At 34.6% G+C, this 18,267-nt stretch overlaps 3 protein-coding genes and 1 pseudogene across 4 annotated transcripts; 2 read left to right on the top strand and 2 right to left on the bottom strand.

Moving 5' to 3' along the window:
• The first annotated feature begins 815 nt into the window (after positions 1-815).
• LOC110714930 (mRNA turnover protein 4 homolog) lies at positions 816-4,146 on the top strand. Its single transcript, XM_021893483.1, has 8 exons — positions 816-947; positions 1,363-1,528; positions 1,914-2,004; positions 2,098-2,156; positions 2,459-2,519; positions 2,763-2,853; positions 2,955-3,031; positions 3,753-4,146. Exons 1-8 carry the CDS (start codon positions 920-922, stop codon positions 3,867-3,869), a joined length of 690 nt encoding a protein of 229 aa, XP_021749175.1. The 5' UTR covers positions 816-919; the 3' UTR covers positions 3,870-4,146.
• On the bottom strand, positions 4,113-13,963 carry LOC110714931 (uncharacterized protein At2g33490-like). Of its 2 annotated transcripts, XM_021893485.1 has the most exons (4): positions 12,904-13,963; positions 12,648-12,720; positions 12,429-12,503; positions 4,113-4,226 (listed from the first exon to the last, which is right to left on the bottom strand). In XM_021893485.1, the coding sequence occupies exons 1-4, from the start codon at positions 13,009-13,011 to the stop codon at positions 4,219-4,221; spliced, it is 264 nt and encodes an 87-aa protein (XP_021749177.1). In that variant the 5' UTR covers positions 13,012-13,963; the 3' UTR covers positions 4,113-4,218. The 2 variants fall into 2 exon arrangements, with proteins under 2 accessions (XP_021749177.1, XP_021749176.1); XM_021893484.1 differs by lacking the exon at positions 4,113-4,226 and having other exon boundaries at positions 11,991-12,503.
• Positions 4,854-11,752, top strand: LOC110714929 (anthranilate synthase beta subunit 1, chloroplastic-like). The gene is made up of 7 exons (XM_021893482.1): positions 4,854-5,227; positions 7,373-7,443; positions 7,594-7,631; positions 8,887-8,997; positions 9,863-9,962; positions 10,598-10,730; positions 11,356-11,752. Exons 1-7 carry the CDS (start codon positions 5,000-5,002, stop codon positions 11,440-11,442), a joined length of 768 nt encoding a protein of 255 aa, XP_021749174.1. The 5' UTR covers positions 4,854-4,999; the 3' UTR covers positions 11,443-11,752.
• A 1,925-nt stretch (positions 13,964-15,888) lies between the features above and the next one.
• On the bottom strand, positions 15,889-17,857 carry LOC110714932 (annotated as a pseudogene).
• Positions 17,858-18,267: the final 410 nt, after the last annotated feature.

Here is an 18,267-nt window from a genome sequence, read left to right on the forward strand (position 1 = left end):
TCTTACAATTTTACCCCTCACTAACATAGTTGAAAAGACCGCAACACCCCTATATTAACAAATTTTGTTGATATATAATATTGACTTGTATTTTCTCGTCTAGCAGTGTAGGTTTAATATGATCCACTTAGGGCCTGTTCCGATTGACTGAACTGAGCTGAGCTGAACTGAGCTGAGCTGAACTGAACTTAACTGAACTTATTAATTAGTGATTTCTAACTACGGATTAGTGATCTTTGATTATTTATTGATTATTTATTACTATACATATGTGTATATACAAATGTACATATTATTAATAATAATAATATTATTATTAATAATAATATTATTATTATTATTATTATTATTATTAATTTTGATTATTATTATTATTATTTATTGATTATTATTATTATTATTATTATTATTATTGTTATTTATTGATAATTATTATTATTATTTATTGATTATTATTATTAATATTATTATTTCAATTATTATTGTTATTATTATTATTTATTGATTATTATTATCATTATTATTATTTATTACTTATTGATTATTATTATTATTATTATTGTTAATATTATTATTATTATTATTATTGTTGTTGTTGTTGTCGTTGTTATAATAAGAGCTTAAAAGAATGAAATTTGGCTTCATATCATTAGCAATATCATTAGACGTAAATTAAGAGTTGAACTGAACCGAACTGAAGTGAACTGAATTTCAACAGAAGAGAACAGACCCTTCTCTATTTTTTCGATCCGAACCGATTTTTGAACGCTCTAGCAGTCTAGCCTAGAGGCAACTTTATGTTAGAATAAAAATATAAAATGAAATTGAATTTATAAAACCCTAACCCCTTTCTTGCTTAAGTCCCCTCTTTCTTCTTCCTCATTCCCGCAGTCCTCTTTCTCTCTCTTCTTCTCCAAACATGCCGAAATCCAAAAGAAATCGCGCAGGTATTCTCTTCCTCCTTCTCTCATTAGCCTTACATTCGTATTTTTCCCTATTTATTATGTTCTTCTGTTGATTTTTATTATATTTTTCAATGTATTAAGAATTTCTATGTACTGCTATACTGTGAAGAAACAGAAGAATTATAGCTCACTCTTTCATCTGATATAATTTATGCAATTGTTAGTTCTACCAGCTGTAGTTATTTCATCTTTTTTCTATATTTTGTTTTCAATTTTGTATGATTTTTGGTGTTTTTAATCAGTGAATCGTATAATTTTATGTTTTTGTAATTGTTCAATATTTGATTTTGGGTAGTTTAGATTATTATCTTTAAAATTGAAGTGGGACAGAGAGTGATTACTGAGACAATGATGGGTTTTTTGTGAATTTGAAATTGAAATTAAATTGAAAATGCAGTGACCTTATCAAAGACAAAGAAGAAGGGAAGAGAGCATAAGGAGGTGATTGTTAACTCAATAAGGGAAGCAGCAGAGAAGTTCCCCTCTGTTTACGTCTTCGCTTTCGAGAACATGAGGAATCTTAAATTCAAACAGTTCAGAGATTCTATCAAGTCCTCCGGCAGGTGATTATGATTGGAAACCGCCTTTTTTTCCATATGAGTGCTTGTTATGAAGTCCGATAATACTTTATTTTGATGTTTGACATATTTAGGGGTGAAAGATTGAATTTTTGATACATATTATGTACTGTACTTAATGCTTGAGTGGTCTTTTCAATGGTTATGCTGTGTAATGATCACAGTTGAATGAGCATTGTAGGCGTGTAGTAGGGACTAATTGACATGGTTGTGGAATTGGTTAAATTACAATGTGTAGCTAGGTTTCTTAATTCAAATTCATCAAGAATCATATGAAGCAATTTTACTTCTATTAGTCATGCTTCTTGCTGGTTGTTCTATGTGTTGGTTATGACTTATGATGATTAAATTGTGCCATTTGCTATTTCAGATTCTTTCTTGGATCGAACAAAGTCATGCAGATTGCTTTAGGTCGTTCTGCTTCTGATGAGATTAAACCTGGTCTTCATAAAATTTCAAAGGTAATGTTCTGCTTATTATTTGTCTAATTTACATTTCTTGGTCAGTTTGTGATCTTGTTTCATTTCTTCTTTGTTTGCTTCCTGTTTTTGCAGTTTTTGCGTGGAGAGACCGGTCTTTTCTTTACAGACATGTCAGAGGAAGAGGTCAAAAAGTATGCATGAGAAATTGTTCTAAAGTTGTTTCTGTCATTGTTTATTACCTTTTCATTTCATGTATCTATTAATGCAATATTTAGCGGACAAGCTGATTTGCTTTCCCTTTTGTTCGGGTGATAAGAGACTGTCTAACAATGGGCTGGTTTTTATTTATTTTTTTAAAAATTATTTCTGTAAATCTGCAAGGGATTTTTGCTTCAATGTTTGCATCGAGTAGCAATTGAAAGTAGTACGTGGCTTTTTAAAATTTGATGTGCCAATGCTCCTCTAAATGTTGCTTTTGTGGCTTCGTCTGCAGAATATTTGAAGAGTTTGAAGTTTTTGATTTTGCAAGGACAGGATGTCTCGCTACCGAGAAGGTTAGTTTGTATTTTGTATATAGTAACCGTTTCTCAGTTTTTAGTTTGTTCTGCTGCATTGGTGGGTCATGTATATGCAAATGATATTATTCAAGAATATTTTTGAGGCTATAAGTCTTCTGTGCATCACTCATCATTTTTGTGGTCTAGCTCTTGGATATTTTGTATATAACTTGAAACTTGAATCCAAAGTTCATTGCCGTATGTTTGTCTGTTTAATCGGACAAATGATGAATCTTACAGGTGGAGCTTAAAGAAGGACCTCTGACTGAGTTCAGCCATGAGATGGAGCCCTTTCTACGCAAGCAAGGGATGCCTGTGCGATTAAACAAAGGTTTGCAATTTTAATTGTTCAGGATCTCTGTCACACCCCAAATAAATTTCAAAGGAAAAAAGAAATTGTGAACATTAATTGGGTTTTTATTGTCATGGCAGGTGTGATAGAGCTTATTTCAGATTTTGTTGTTTGTGAAGAAGGGAATCCTTTGTCTCCCGAATCATCTCGTATCCTGGTTAGTGTCACTACTTCATGCTCTACTGTCTATACTACAGTACTACCTATACACTGTGTACGGTGTTGTTAGATGTATATTGTAATGAATGTCAGTCTTACTTTTATATGGTGTGCTTAAGAGAGCCTCAGAATAGCTTTATATGAAAGAAAATATTCTAGCGAACCCACACCCGTGGAAATAACGATTAACAAAAGATTTTTTTCGATGCGAAGCTCTTATAGGTAGAGTGAGCTGTGGTCTTTTTAGAGAGTTGACTAGCTGAGGTTTGAGATTGATTTGGACCCCCTTTTTTAAAGGAAGTTCCCAATGAATTATCTGCGTACACATGCTTGGCATCTGAACATTTTCTGCTCTGCGTACATGTACTTCTTTTAGGAGTTCTCTCTTTTTTGCAATCCAAAGTGGGGAGGTTGGAGGGGGCTGGGATTTACATCGACATGTTCCAATTTGTGCCTTGTCATGTGTCCCACTCGATTATAACTTATTGGTGGATGTTGATGATGTGGCACAAATATAGATCAATAAATTCATGAAACCTAGATTGGACTCATTATAGGATTGAGAAGATGGTGGGTGTTAGGACCATAGGGATGCTATTTTGTGGTTAATAGTTGCTGGATTATATTATAAGCTATGTTGAATTGTGTTGCAAGTATTGCTATTGTTGAGACCGTGTTACTTTCTTGCCATATAATTCACTGAACTTTTTTGTTTGCAGCGTCTACTTGGAGTGAAGATGACTTCATTCAAGCTTCATCTGATCTGTAGTTTGAGAGGTGATGATTTTGAGGTGTATAGAGAAGGGTTGGAAGAATCTGACGTCGAGTCTTCTTAAAGATATAGCGAATTTTGGTGTGAGAATGTTCTTTTTGGTAGATGAAACTTAGATAGGAGATATAGGATCTTCCCCTGGTGTTTCTGTACTTCAAATGTTCAGTTTTTGCTGTCCTTGGGGACATGGGGAGCTGGGAGCCAAATATGAATGCCAATTTATTACAGAATTTGATTGTGATCGGTCTTTAAGTACTCGGTGTGTAGTATGTTGTGATGAACAAGAAATTTTGATGAGGTAGAGCAACACTAATGCTAAAATTATTACTCCTTTTTGTTGCGAAATTGAAAGCTTGATAACTCTTCTTCAGTTCTCATACGATGATTCATGACCAATTCAACAATGCCATGATTCATGAACCTAAAATCAAAGAATGAGAGCATATGACAGACATGTTAGACTTAATTAATAGTTTTGTAAGAAACAAGCTTCAAACTCAAAATTCATAAGTCATAAACATCAATAATTACACAAAAAGAAAACCTTAACCATAAATAAATTAATAAACTACATACTCCATAAATCAAAGAGACTTTTCATCGACGATTTATACTTCATTAGCTTTGTCAATCATGGCGATGACAATCTTGACTATTGAATATGGAAGTGGTTGATATTCTAATCATGGTGATGCCAATCTTGACTATTGAACATGGAAATGGTTGATATTCTAAGATATAGGTATGATTTAGATTCAAAATGTCTAATATATAATGCGGAGTACTATACTAAAGCGGTTCTTTTTTTAACATCTCGAGAATAGCATAGGGATTACCTAGTACTAAAACTAATTGTGTAAAAAGTTTAAATCCTGCGGCGAAATCTTTATTCTCCGAGTCATAATATACCGATATACTACGTATGTCACTCAATAGCTCAATGCATCCGGATCATATTATGTTGCTCGGTGCACCTTAGCCATAGTCCCTAATTCTATATCAAACCAAGAAATTATTCCTTCAAAAAACCAAGGAGAAAAAACAGTTATTTCTACAGATTTTGTGCCTTCTCCTACTCCTGAGCTTCCTCTCTTCCCTCCAATTAAACTCTCTCTCTTCAACTGATTTCTCTCTCCTAAATTTTCTCAAAAACCCTAATTCCCCAATTTCTCCCTCATCCAAATTCTTACCACCATGCATACATTAGGCCAAATTCCCACCACTTCTCCAATCAAAACTTCGTTCAAATCCCTAATTTCTCGAAAATTTCCCGCCCAATCATCCTCGTTGAAGTTTTCAATTAAAAATGGAGGTGATTTTAATGGTGGTTTGAAGGCTGTTGCGGCGGATACTAAGGCTGTGGATTCTCGCCCTTTCGTTGTCATTGATAATTATGATAGCTTCACTTATAATCTTTGCCAGGTTTGTTTTATTCTGATTTTGCTGTATCTAAAGTTGGATTGTTGATTGAGATAGATTTATTTTTTTGCATGTTTTTGTTTTTGTGTGAATTTATTTCTGCTGATTTTCATATAATATTATTTTTGCTTGTGACATACTAATGATGAATGTACCTTATAAGCGGGAATTTGGGTTGATTGATGCATTGGGTTCTGTTGAAAGTGAAGATGAGAGCATTGGGAATTAGAGCATGTTATATAAAGTGAGGATTATTTGATTTTAGAGGTTTGAGTTTCATGATTTTTGAATTTGTTGCCTTTTTCTGCCTTGGTATGTAAATATATATTTGAGCTTAGAAGGTCCGTTAGTATTATATATTGCATTGGAGGTGGCGGATTCGATGAGGATGAAGACGACGAGGAGGGGGGGGGGGGTCATGGCTGAATAATTAGCTAGGGAGAAAAGGGTGTTTTTTTAAGCAGCTAATGTACAAGATTCAGTTATTGGATCATTTGTGATGGACATTCAGCAAAATTCCAAAAATTGTAGAGAGTATATAGTCCATAGTGCATCATGGGGGTTTGGAAATTGGTTGATACAAAATGGTTGCATGACTTGCATCTATAAATATTAACGACAAATGTGGATGTTCTAATAACTGAATTGAGTCAAGAAGCAACAATAATACGGGAATCAAATAAAAATACAAAATTTTGTTGTATTTTCTTCATATGGCAGTGTGGAATTTGGAAATCGGTTGATACAATATGGTGGCACGTGTAGATCAGTAGGTAGTAACGGAAAATACGGTTGGTTTTGCTTGTCAGATTTCTATTTAAATTTAGTTGAGAAGCTACAAAAAGAGTGACAGTAAATGAAATAATAAAACTAGGTGTTTATAGTCCAAAGTACACCATGGCATTTAGAAATTGGTTGATAGTTATTGCGTCACTCACAACTCGTCAATCTCGTGTTAGGAATTATCATTATTAATTGCCAGTTGGATTCCAGATATCTGGTGTCTGTCTTGGGTTCATACTCGTATGTCTTTCTCATAGAGTTTGAAATGTCCAACCATCATATTAATGTTTTTGTGTCCTTTTATAGCTATGGTATTCGGGCTGTAGTCTAGTAATACACGGTGCTTTACCCCTTTGACTCAGTTGGGTCACGTGTGCATCCTAATTACATAATTTTTTTACCCGGGGGGGGGGGGGGTTGAGTTTTAGTGAGAACAAGAGTGTAAGGCTTGGGGCATGTATAATTGTTTAGGGGGTTGTAATGATGAGAACAGGACATTAGAAATCCTCTTCAATGAAAATAGGAAGGCACATGGATATTGTTTTTATACTATAGTATCAAGATTTGTTCAATCATGGAAAGGTGTTGATTACTAAGTTTTGAGCTACAACTACTAGCCTTGTGTTGATGTAATGTAATGGTCGCAGGTTTTACAAATTTGAAGGGTCAAAATTTATAACTTTGTTTGTTTTAGTAATAAGATAAATGGTAACAAGCATGGATTGTTTCCCTTTTCTTAGAGCTTTGATACTCTTTATGAATAGTGAACTACTGAACTTTAGTTGGAGGAATAGTTATCACTTCCTATCCTAACCTGATGGTCTTGGGTTTGATGCTTGTCCCACATTCCCACCAGGTGGGGCTCCCCCCCCCCTTTCCTCCCCTTTCCCCGGTTGGTTGGGCCACCTTCATGCCTTAAACTAATGGTCATGGGTTTATTGCTCATCCCACTAGGTGGGGGTTTCCCCCTTCTTCTTTTCTTGGTTTGGTCACTTTACCTTGTCCATAAAGACTCTTCATGAATAAGGCTGCTGTCTTGTGATTTCAGTCATTGTTACGTTTTGCAAAAGTTAAAAATGCCTGAGAAATCTGCCTTTTGAAATATTTATTTTTCCAAACTCTGTTGTGGATATTGCAAGAGTATACTCCAAGCTTCCTTCTTTGTGTTCTTATACAGATTGGATTGATGACCTAAGTAGCCTTCTGACATAATTGCTTTATCTGAATATTGTATCAGTGTATCTGAGCTTTAAGTTTCAGACTTTGAAGATTGGTTTAAAGTTACTGCATAAACAGACATTTAAGTTGCTGGTTACAAGAAAGCTATTTTCTAACTTTAAATATTATGTTGTTTTCATTTTCAAGTATGTGGGAGAATTAGGTACGAATTTCGAGGTATACAGAAATGACGAGATCTCTGTGGAAGATTTGAAAAGGTAAGGTGGGAGAAGAGTGGTTGAGTTTATTTATTTTTCTTATGTTAATTTGTTGCTTGCAAGTGTGTCTGAAGTTTTAAGCATTGTATTAAATTTTCTTTTCTTCAATTAGATTAAAGTTAATTTATGCTGTTCAAACTGTCGTACCAGGAAAAATCCAAGGGGAATCCTTATATCTCCGGGTCCAGGTGAGCTTTTTTGCTCTTTTATTTATTTGTTTATGTTTTTAATTTTTTTTAAAAATCTATGTACAATATGTCCATTTTGATTGGAGTAATATTTTTTTTTGTTATTTTGCTTTTTCATGGTAATGGACTACCTTTAAATGGATCATATAGTTTGGCTACATTCCTTATTATTACAAAGCTACCAACGCTCAGTGTGTGTTTAATCATGAAGCAGTCTCTCAATATCTCAGGTTTACAATATATCTGCTAAAGGTGGAGTCCTTTCAGATGCATAGGAGTGATGTTGGGTGTGGAATTGATACAAGTCCCACATCCTTTATTTTTTTCCCCAATAGATTAGTGGAAGTGAAAGAAATCTTGACCTTAAGATTACAATTGGAAATTGTGAAGGTTGGGTAAGGGGGTGGAGGGTATATGATCTCATTTTCCTGGTAGAAGATCCGAACCTATACATGTTATCTGGTACTTCGTATCTTGATAGTTTTGAACTGTTTGAATAGAAATCTGCAAAATTAAAAAGAAGATGAGAATAGTAAGCAAGAGAGACAGACAAATTGAAGCCTTGGAATTCACAAATGAGGGTTTCAGCCTCGAGTTTTTTTACTCAAAATCATCTCTGATATCTTTTTGGCTGAATCTTTGTGAACAGGTTAATGTTTTTTTGGCTGCAGAAACTCTTAGGAGGTAAGGATTGCAACATCTTAGGAGAACAGGAAAAAAAAATATTTATTTTTATTTTTTATTATTATTTATAAACTTATGTCAATTGGTTAATTGGGTTCAAATGTTAGATAAATTGACATATTTTTTTTTAGAAGTGTCTCTTCATAGACATCCAATTGTTTTCCTACTCTAGTTTCCTTTTTAAGTAAGTGATGGGGCTGAGTACTAGGATCCTAAGTTTGACAGGGCTTTGAAAATCTAATGACTACTTAAACGTGATGAAGTTCATGTACATGGATAGAATGTATCACATCATCATCTGAGTTTTGGACAACAACTCTTGTTTGAGGAGTAGAGTTTTTATATACTTTAGATACTTCTGACATTTTGTACTTCTTTCTGTCTTCTGAAACCTAAAAGTTCTGTTTATTTTCGATTGAAAGATGAAGTCCAAGTGCTTGGTTGAAGGGTGGTCGATTCATGTATGTATATGTGACTATATGATTGCTGATGTTAACTATTGTTGTCCTTGTTAACAATGTTAATTATTGTTGCCCTTGTTAACAAAATGCTCATGCATTTCCATTGAAAGGTACACCACAAGACTCAGGAATCTCTTTAGCTCTTGTTTTGGAATTGGGACCCACTGTACCAATATTTGGTGTTTGTATGGGCCTGCAGTGCATTGGAGAGGCTTTTGGAGGTAAAAATTCACTTTTGTTTCTCAATTGGCTTAGAGGGTCTTTTACACTGTAAATTAGAATATTAGATGATGCTGCTTCACATTCTGCTTAAACTTCTCTGTCTACCTATGCTGCTGCCAGTATTGCTGTTATAAAGTGTCATTAATTTATTCTTTCAGGCAATTGTTTTCTTGGCTCGTAACAACTGTAATTTAGTATAAGCGTTAGGAGGTTTTCATTGTGTTTAAACATAATTATGCAGGTAAGGGGTGTACTCACATTGTGATTTGTGAATTACAAATTCTAAAGAGGTCAAAACATATCTAGCTGGACTTACATTATTCTAATTTTTTTTTTTTTTTTTTATAGAGGATGAGCATGTAATGAGGTTAAAATGCTCTACTCAAGAGTCCAGAGCTCTTGGCGTGAAGTTTTGAAACTTAGATGCTGTTTTAACTTTTACTGGTGATGTTAAAAGAATATACTGGAGTTACCAGTACTGAATGAAATGCTTGAATTATTGTGAATTTTTGTGATTCGAAGAAGAAAGGTATACCTGCAATTAAAAGGAATGTACTTGTATTAGTGGGGAAAGGGATTTCATGGCTTTGAGTGCCATCATGTGTTTATCATCTAAATTTGAATTTATTTATGGAGTCAATAAAGGAATCGACTTGTCATTCATACATTATTGAATGGGAAGAATAAAGCTATATTACTCGTAAAGACTTACAGCCCAGACTTATGTACAAAATATATTGGAGTGTTTACTGCAGTTTCATCTTACTTGTTGACTGTTTCTGATGTATCCATTCCAAGTGTGTGTTTGTCGCTTGCAGAGCCATTTTCCTTTTGATAAGTCATGTTACCATAATAATTTTACAGGGAAGGTTGTGCGTTCCCCATATGGAGTTGTGCATGGGAAAAGCTCACCTGTGTACTATGATGAGAAGGGGAGCAATGGCTTGTTTACAGGTTTACCCAAGTAAGTGCTTTGTTGTGTATTATTATGATCAAAGTCTAGATGTGGAGCAATGCATCAGAATATAGAGGTGCTACACTGCTACAAGTGATCCAATTATGGAGTAGTAATTGATTTATATAGCAAGATTTAATCATGCAGGCGATTTGTAGTGCTCTTTTTATTTAGTTTTACAGGATTGCAGCTATGCATTTTTTTTGTGTGTATGTGTGTGTGTGTGTGTGGATTGTCATTGATTGAAGTTAAGCTATGCTTCTATGTTAGGTTATTTTTGTAGGTCGCCTTCTGTTTGAGTGTTTCAGCATGCTAACCCTCTTCTATCACTGAAGTATGTTAGGTTATAGGAATGGAGCCTCCTACTATTGCTCTTCTTATCTGCATCCTGTCACCATGTCTGTAGGATAGATTGAAGTGCTAACTTGATAAAGATAATTGGTTTAATTAAGGATTTTCTATGAAAACTAGTTTTTTCTTTTCTTAATGAAATAGAAGAAAAGAAAAACAAATAGTTCTAGCTGTGTTCTACTGGAAAATGAAGATAGCTATGTTTTACACGTGCATTAACTTGCATGTTTCCGAAAATGTACCTTCTATTGTATATTCCAGACTCTAATGATAGAAATTTCTCTATGTCACAGCCCCTTTACTGCTGCTAGATATCATAGCCTTGTAATTACCAGAGATAACTTTCCTGATGAGCTTGAAATTACTGCATGGACCGAGGATGGGTTGGTCATGGCTGCTCACCATAAAGAATACAAAAATTTACAGGTAAAAACTTGTCTACAGATCTATGCCATCTTCTACCCCATTACCCCCACTCCCAACACTCAAAAAGGAAAGATCTTTAAGGGAAGGAGACAAAAAGTTCTGTCCCCATTCAGAAAGGAAGGCCAATAAGTTGAGTTCACTTTGAGACATGCATACTGGAACAAGTCCTGGCCTCGCATTTTGTAGTTTGAGGATGTTAATGTCTCAATTTTTTGAGCATTTTTTTTCTTGGGCTTTCTATTGAATTAGTTTTAAATGATTCATTTGTTAACCAAGTCTATTGCTTTGTTCATCTACAATTATTGATTATGGTATGTTGAAACTGGAGATTGATGAGTGTTGACACAGGAGATATGGGAACAGATCTCACTAATAAAATAATTTTGTTTTTCTGAAAGAAACAGGTGTGAGTTAGTCATTTTGATCATTGCAATCAAAGATACGCTAATATGCACTAGAAAGAATGAATAAACATATGCTGGTCCCATTCTTTGTATAAAGTAGTCTCTTGGTAACTTCCATGGTTTTTGAGAGGCATTTTTGTGTTGGCAGCTCGCCCTTTTAATTGTGCATGGTTTCTTTTCGGAATTGTCCCATTAATACCTTTTCCATATTTAATTTTCAGGGAGTCCAGTTTCATCCTGAAAGTGTTCTCACTCCAGAAGGTAAAGGGATAATTAAGAATTTCATCAAAATGATCGAGAATAATTGAACAAATGAATTGCTTTGGAAGCTTTCAAAGTGATTTGTTTTATTGTTGTTAATTTATGAATTAGGTTTACTTGGCAACAAGATCAATTTAATCTCTATTGAAACAATAGAATCAGATCTAGTTGTAGCTATTTAAGAAAACAGATTTGCTACAATTGTGTAATTATTGTATCAAGTCAAAGGATATATGTTCAGAAACACCTTTTAATCCCCTCCATATTGGAGGAAATGTCTTTTATCTCTTCAAGACCAGAAGGTTGTGAACTCCTGAACTCAAATTTCAGAATAAAAACTCGAGCTATGTAATACTATGATGGGTTTGACTGTTGCCCGATGATTGACAGTCGAAAATACGAATAAGAACGAAGTCGCCTTTCTGGCAGCTCAAACCTCTGCATACTTGAGCTGTAATGAAAGAAGGTAGCTTTCGTTGAGTTTATATACTGTATGGCCTTATTTTTAGACATGAAAATGAAGTATGTTGAAAAAATTTCATGCAAAGTTTGTCTTGGCCCACAAAAGTCATTATCATTTGACCTGTAAAACAATCTGAATTCACCTGCCTTTGGATTTATTGTTTAGGAGAGAGAATGATGGGATTCAACCTGTTTTTTACTCTTATATTTGATGATGCGTACTCTTTTTCTCATGTGTGATTTCGTGCAAGTTTTGGAAATGATTGACTTTAAACTTTCTCCTGTAGTAACTATAATGCTGGCCTTGACATTTACTCTATCTAGTAAAGACAGTAGATGATTAAACTCAAGTATTATTAAGTTCCTCAATCTTTACGCAATTTGGATAATTGATGCAAAATAGATTGGATCAAGATTTCAACAAACTCGAGCACAGGGTCATCATCAAGAACTCTTATTGCTAAGCTTCAATTAAGAAGTAAGTTGGTTATTTCTCGTCCTGGTGATGAATCAAGTGGCCTGCTCAGAGATGAAAATCAAATCGAATTTAAATCGAATTTCGAAAACTCACCAGATTCTTCATCATCATTCAATGCAATTTTCTGAAGGAGGCAAACACCCATCTCACGCAATGATTCAGAAAACTCTAAAGAACATCAAAAATCATTTTAGAAAAAATTACACACAATTCCATAATAATTTTGTGCTACAATTGCAAAATTAACTACATTAATTCATAATTTATATACAAAATAATTAAAGTGTAAAAAGAAAATAAAAATCATCATACCATATGCACTATTTGTTGCCGCAGCAGCAGCTGAAAGCAAACTATCATAACAGTCTTTCATATCTTGCATAGCCTGCTCAATTCAAAACATAAAATTGCACGTTAATTTCAAATTCATTTTACAAAATATTAACAACAATCAAAATTACAGAATTATGAAATTCTTGAATTTCACCAATAATATAATACATTAAAATTGAATAAACATTGCATAAAAACCAATCAAAAATCGAAATTAAACCCTAAAAAAACATACCTCGGAAGCTTTAGCAAGCTCATCCAATTGAACAAGAGGCTGAATTTTTCTGTCTTTGTTATTGTGCTTATTATGATGATTAAGCAATTTCTTCAATGAAGTCTTCATTTTTTTTTACAGAAATTTCTTCAACCCAGAAATTTCGCCAACAATTACAGAGGAGAGAGAAATTACGAAGGTCGAAATTGAAGGATTAATGGCGGAGAAAACTTGCGATGCAATCAACAAAAAATCATCCCAAAATTGTATAAAAAAATTGAAATTGAAGAAATTGGAATTGAAATTGAATAATTTGAAATGAAATTAGGTAATATTCACACCCTTTATATGTGAATTAGGCTTTGTTCAACTAATGCGTTCTTCTTCGTTGTTCGTCTTCGTGTGAGACTTTCTTGTTGAATTTTTCTATGTACTCGTCGACGTACCAATATGGAAACGAATATGAAATGAAAATGAAATCATATCATATTCATATGTACTCGATCACAATTTGCTCATTATGATTTTTACATGTTTTACATCTCATTTTCGAAAATTGACTTTCCGATCAAAGGGTACGAGTTGATCGGACGCAGACGACATGGTGATCGGATTGACGGAGTAACAAAGCTGTGAATTTGGATAGTGACATTGTCTTGGAATAGCAGGATCACATTCACACCATAGACATAGACCATTGCACTTGTGCCCATAAAAAAAATAAATTGTTAATATATTCCATCATGAATGGTCAGATTTTCTTCTGCAATTACAGTCAAACAGAACAGAAATTACAGCAAAATTACCATTATTTTTATAGTAATTAACTGTCATTTCATCAATAATATCCCAATTCACAAAATTCAATTAGTACTCCAATGAGTCCAATCCCAGATAAAATTAGACCACAAACAAAGATAAAAATAAGATAATTAACCCTTTACTAATGTATCTAACACATTAATTAATCATACTAATATCAATTACACAGAAGATCAAATCAAATAAACCACAACAAATTAAAAAAATGATAACACAATTACCCTGAAAATTTGGTTCTTTTTTCAAGAGAGAAACTTGAAAAATCAGTACATTCTAGCACATTTAGTGATAACACTACAACCTCTTCTGTATCTGTTAGCTGGTGTAGCACCACAACTGTAATATGAAGATCCTGGTGTTGAACAAGGCACAACATCTCTCTTCAATGTTTCATAACTTATATATTTTCTCCTCATACTCAAAATTCTTCTGTTTATCTCTGAATCAACCTCAAATTCTTCTGCTTCAGTTGCAACAGGGCAATTTCCCATCTTTTCATCACAAACCCTTTTCACCATTTCATCATTTTCTGTTGAATTTAAGCTCAAATCTGAGTACCCTTTTGAGAATATGAGATGGGTTTGTAAGATTATGAGTAATGTAATAAGTAATTTGAGTTTGATTGTGAGCATTGCTAATTTGGGAGTGTTGTGGGAAAGATTAAAGGGTTTTTGTTTGATGAGTGAGTGAATTTTTTTGTTTTTTTTTGGGATTTTGTTTTTGGTTCAACAAAAGATTTGATTTTTACCTAGTTGAGAGACATTAAATATGATAAGGGTCACGGTCTGAACTAGTGGTCCACCGAGAGCGAAAGAGAGATACTAAATGTTTGCTTGTTGTGTCATAAATAATATGGTTAGAAAGGGCCAACTCAAAGTGATATGGCATGAGTGACATCTTGGTAGACCAACTCGTGTTTATGGATGTCATATAGATTAGTTCTCGAAAAACAGTTTAAGTACGATATTGTATTTAGTGTAAGAATCAAATACCTTCTGCATCACTCTTATAGTTTGGCTATAGTTATAGCCTTTTTGGATTGGCGATGATGTTTTTTCTATTGTCAATTTGTCATCCTTCGTTAATTAATTAAAGCTTATATGTTCAATATTGTGATAGAAGCCAACTTTAGTAAGGTTGATATGTTCCTTTCATAGGCAGTCAACAAATATGATGGTTTTTACGATGATCGACAAAAATATTCATTTGATTGGTAATTGTGATCTACTTTATAAATATACGAATTTTTGGAAATTACATAACTAGATAAAAGTCGTGATGAGAACAAAATGTCTATACTTTTATTTTTCTCTCAATAAATAATCTCTTTGATTAGAATATAAATCATAAAATTGATTAGCACAAATGATAATGTGTGTTGGGATAAAATTTCTAGTAAGAGTAAGTTATAGATTATATTCAATTATGTTTAGTCCTTACAATTTTTGTGTCGTTATCTTGAAATTACTACCAACATTGTACTATAAAAACTACTTTTATGTTATGGTTGTTTATTGTATTGGTGGGTCAAAATATGACAATTGCCACTCATTGGCAAATTCAAGCTGTCTTCATAGGTTTGTCGTAAGCTGGAATATGCAATGTGTACTCGTTTTAAACTCTTTATTTGTTTAGGGTTGTTGACATGTCTTAACTATACCAGTTTCATATCGAATTAGAGTGACATATGACACATATCGACCCTAAATACAAGTTATCTAATCCATACCCGAAACAGATCCAAAACTTGTTACGATACAATAAATAATGTATCTTGTACACATGCACCGACTAATTATGGACATAAAGTATTTCAATGAAGTATTCTCCACCACTTAGAAAGCCCGACCCATAAATTTGGGTTTAGGTGTGAATGCTCAAAGGATTTGTGTGTTTCCAATGTTAGTGTAGTGGCTTTAGATCTGTCTTGTTCAATTGAGCTTATTGGTTCATTGACCTTCATTTTAATGTACTAATTATAGCTCCACTAATCTCCACAAAAAGAGGGAAGCAATCATCGCCAATTTAGACATAAATAATGATGGATAATAGGGGTGATATAGTAAATAAAATTAGCCAAAAAATATACTCTGATACTTTGTACGAGTAATAAATTAAAAACGGGTCAAATCTTGTGAAACACCTAAATGGATAATTAAGTTGAATTTTAAAGAACAAATGGAGTATAATCAATTCAAATTTCAATGCTAACAAAAGTTTTTGTTACAATAGCCAACACGATAATTGTAGCGCTAGAGAATAGCTAAAAACACAAAGAAATTAATCATACATTCATACCAAAGACTAGCTAGCATATTATTGAAACTAGTATAGTGTTGATGTTGACTATTGAGGTAATATATTTTTATCGGTTAAGCTTGTAATAAAGTAGTAATTAACATTTGACAGTCAACAAATGTAATGCAAAAAAATCATGTATTAATCAAACTCTTCATCATTTATGAATCTTTTTGGAATCAACATTATTATTGAACAATTCCTCCATGAAAGCCTTCAAGTTCATATTAGACGATCCACCCTCGTTGACCGCTTTGACCGCCAATTCTCTCCATTTCTTAGCATTCTCCTTAATCTCTTCACTCTCCATAACCTCTTCCAAACACCTCTTAATCTCATCACTCTTAACTAATACATCACCTCCTCCTTCACTCAAATTGACCCTTACCCCGGTCTTCCATAGATCCTCCATCAGTTTAGCATTCATTGTTTGATCCGTCCATTGTGGAAACCCGACCATGGGGACACCATATGCTAGGCTCTCCAATGTCGAGTTCCATCCACAATGTGTCACAAAGCATCCCACTGAGGGGTGGGCTAACACCTCCACTTGGGAGCACCATGGGACTATTAGCCCTTGTTTCAGCTCCTCCATGCAACTCAACTCTTCTTCACTATTACCCTCTACATTTACTCCATGGCTCGCCTTCTCCCTATTAATGACCCACAGGAACGGCCTGTGGGTCTGTATAAGGGCTCTGGCTAACTCCTCCATCTGCGGCTTGGATAGCACTGAGATGCTTCCAAACGACAAGTAGATCACCTTGGAATTCTTTCCTTGCAAGTTTAGCCATTCCATGTAATCTGCCTCCTTAGATTGTTGGAAGAGGTCCCCTTCAAAGGATTTGTCGGAGGGGTCCTTCCCATTCAACAAGGCGGAGGGAAGGATAGGGCCGATAGGAATTAAGTTGAACCTTTCAATAGCTCTTAAAGCATGAACTTCTAAAGCTTCAAAGGTATTCACTAGGATTATTGGCTTATCCTCAATCTCTAATTGTTACATTTGCTCTTGGAATGAAGGGATGGCAAAAGTGTAAAGGGAATGGTTGGAAGGAAGAAGGAATACGGGGAGGTCACGTGCTTTGAGCTTCAATGGTATGTTTGGTAATTCTAACGACCATGAGGGGTCTTTTTCACATTCATTTATAGCCTCACCGTAGCCATTGAAATAGTAATAGTAGATATTAAAAACCATGGCAGGTTGAACCCAAAGGAGCGCGGATGGCAAGTGAAACTTACATGCCACCTCGGCGGCCCAAGGTAGGATTGTGTGCACCACGCATGTAATTTGTTTACCCTCGACAACACTCTTGTCAAGGAACTCCGATAAGGCCTCAACCCCACGCTGGCGAAACATTGAGAGGTAGTTCATTAAATCTGTATCGGCGACCTTAAAACTATCGCCATACCCATCAGAAAACGTGGTGAAGTTCATACCCTTAGGAACCGTGGCCTTTTTAAGGCATCGGTGGCCAGAGGCAGCGGTGATAAAGGTGACATCGGCCCCAGCTTGTAGGAGCCGCTTGGCGAATTGGAGGGCCGGATTGATGTGGCCTTGCCCCGGGAAGGTGACTAGGAGGAAGTGAGGCTTTTGTTGCTCCATAAAAGGCAGAGAGTGACGTTGGAAGGAATAAGGTTATGAACTAGCTGTAATGCTCTTATCTTAAAGATTGTGAATAGTATTTGTAGTGGAAGTGAACATTGGATATTTTTTTTGCAAAATGTTAGTTGTCTAAGTATGTGATCAGGATTATAATATGACACAGTGGCTGACAGCAAGCTATTCAGTATAATATAATCCACAGACTATTCAGTATAATATAATCCACACACTATTCGTTGATTGTAACTTAGGCTATTTAGCAAGTGGCAACCCTTAAGTAATAGAGTATGCAATATACATTGCATCTAAGGGTACCTAAGACAGTGCTCCTATCTCAACTTGAGGTGCGCATGACATGCTCAACCTTTAAAGGGAGAGCATGGCCGAGAGCACCATTTTCAGGTACTTTCGGAGTTCCCGAGTGCATATAATAATTTGTTGCGACTCCGCTCACGAGTAAAAGTGTGGGAATCAATTTAAAGGTGCTGAAATCACTTCCACTGTCAACAGTCTTACTGTATTACATATGTAAACCATTGTGAGCTCCATTAGCAACAAAGGTCAACAGAAGCTAGACAGTGATGAGATAGAAACTACTAATAATGTTTGACTAACTTCAGTGGCTCACTAAGTCACTAGTCACTACCTAATGTAATGAGCTA

The sequence above is a fragment of the Chenopodium quinoa genome, unplaced genomic scaffold (genome assembly GCF_001683475.1).
Source record: "Chenopodium quinoa cultivar QQ74 unplaced genomic scaffold, ASM168347v1, whole genome shotgun sequence".
NCBI lineage: Eukaryota > Viridiplantae > Streptophyta > Magnoliopsida > Caryophyllales > Amaranthaceae > Chenopodium > Chenopodium quinoa.

Excerpts from the sequence above, each read along its gene's own strand:
- LOC110714930 (XM_021893483.1), top strand. The coding sequence starts at position 920 with ATGCCGAAATCCAAAAGAAATCGCGCAG. Across the intron at positions 2,520-2,762 it reads GATGTCTCGCTACCGAGAAG|GTGGAGCTTAAAGAAGGACC; the intron begins GTTAGTTTGTAT and ends TGAATCTTACAG. Across the intron at positions 3,032-3,752 it reads CCGAATCATCTCGTATCCTG|CGTCTACTTGGAGTGAAGAT; the intron begins GTTAGTGTCACT and ends TTTTGTTTGCAG.
- LOC110714929 (XM_021893482.1), top strand. The coding sequence starts at position 5,000 with ATGCATACATTAGGCCAAATTCCCACCACTTCTCCAATCAAAACTTCG. Across the intron at positions 7,444-7,593 it reads TCTGTGGAAGATTTGAAAAG|GAAAAATCCAAGGGGAATCC; the intron begins GTAAGGTGGGAG and ends CTGTCGTACCAG. Across the intron at positions 9,963-10,597 it reads TTGTTTACAGGTTTACCCAA|CCCCTTTACTGCTGCTAGAT; the intron begins GTAAGTGCTTTG and ends TCTATGTCACAG.
- LOC110714931 (XM_021893484.1), bottom strand. The coding sequence starts at position 13,011 with ATGAAGACTTCATTGAAGAAATTGCTTAATCATCATAATAAGCACAAT. Across the intron at positions 12,721-12,903 it reads AGCTTGCTAAAGCTTCCGAG|GCTATGCAAGATATGAAAGA; the intron begins GTATGTTTTTTT and ends TGAATTGAGCAG. Across the intron at positions 12,504-12,647 it reads GGCAACAAATAGTGCATATG|AGTTTTCTGAATCATTGCGT; the intron begins GTATGATGATTT and ends GATGTTCTTTAG.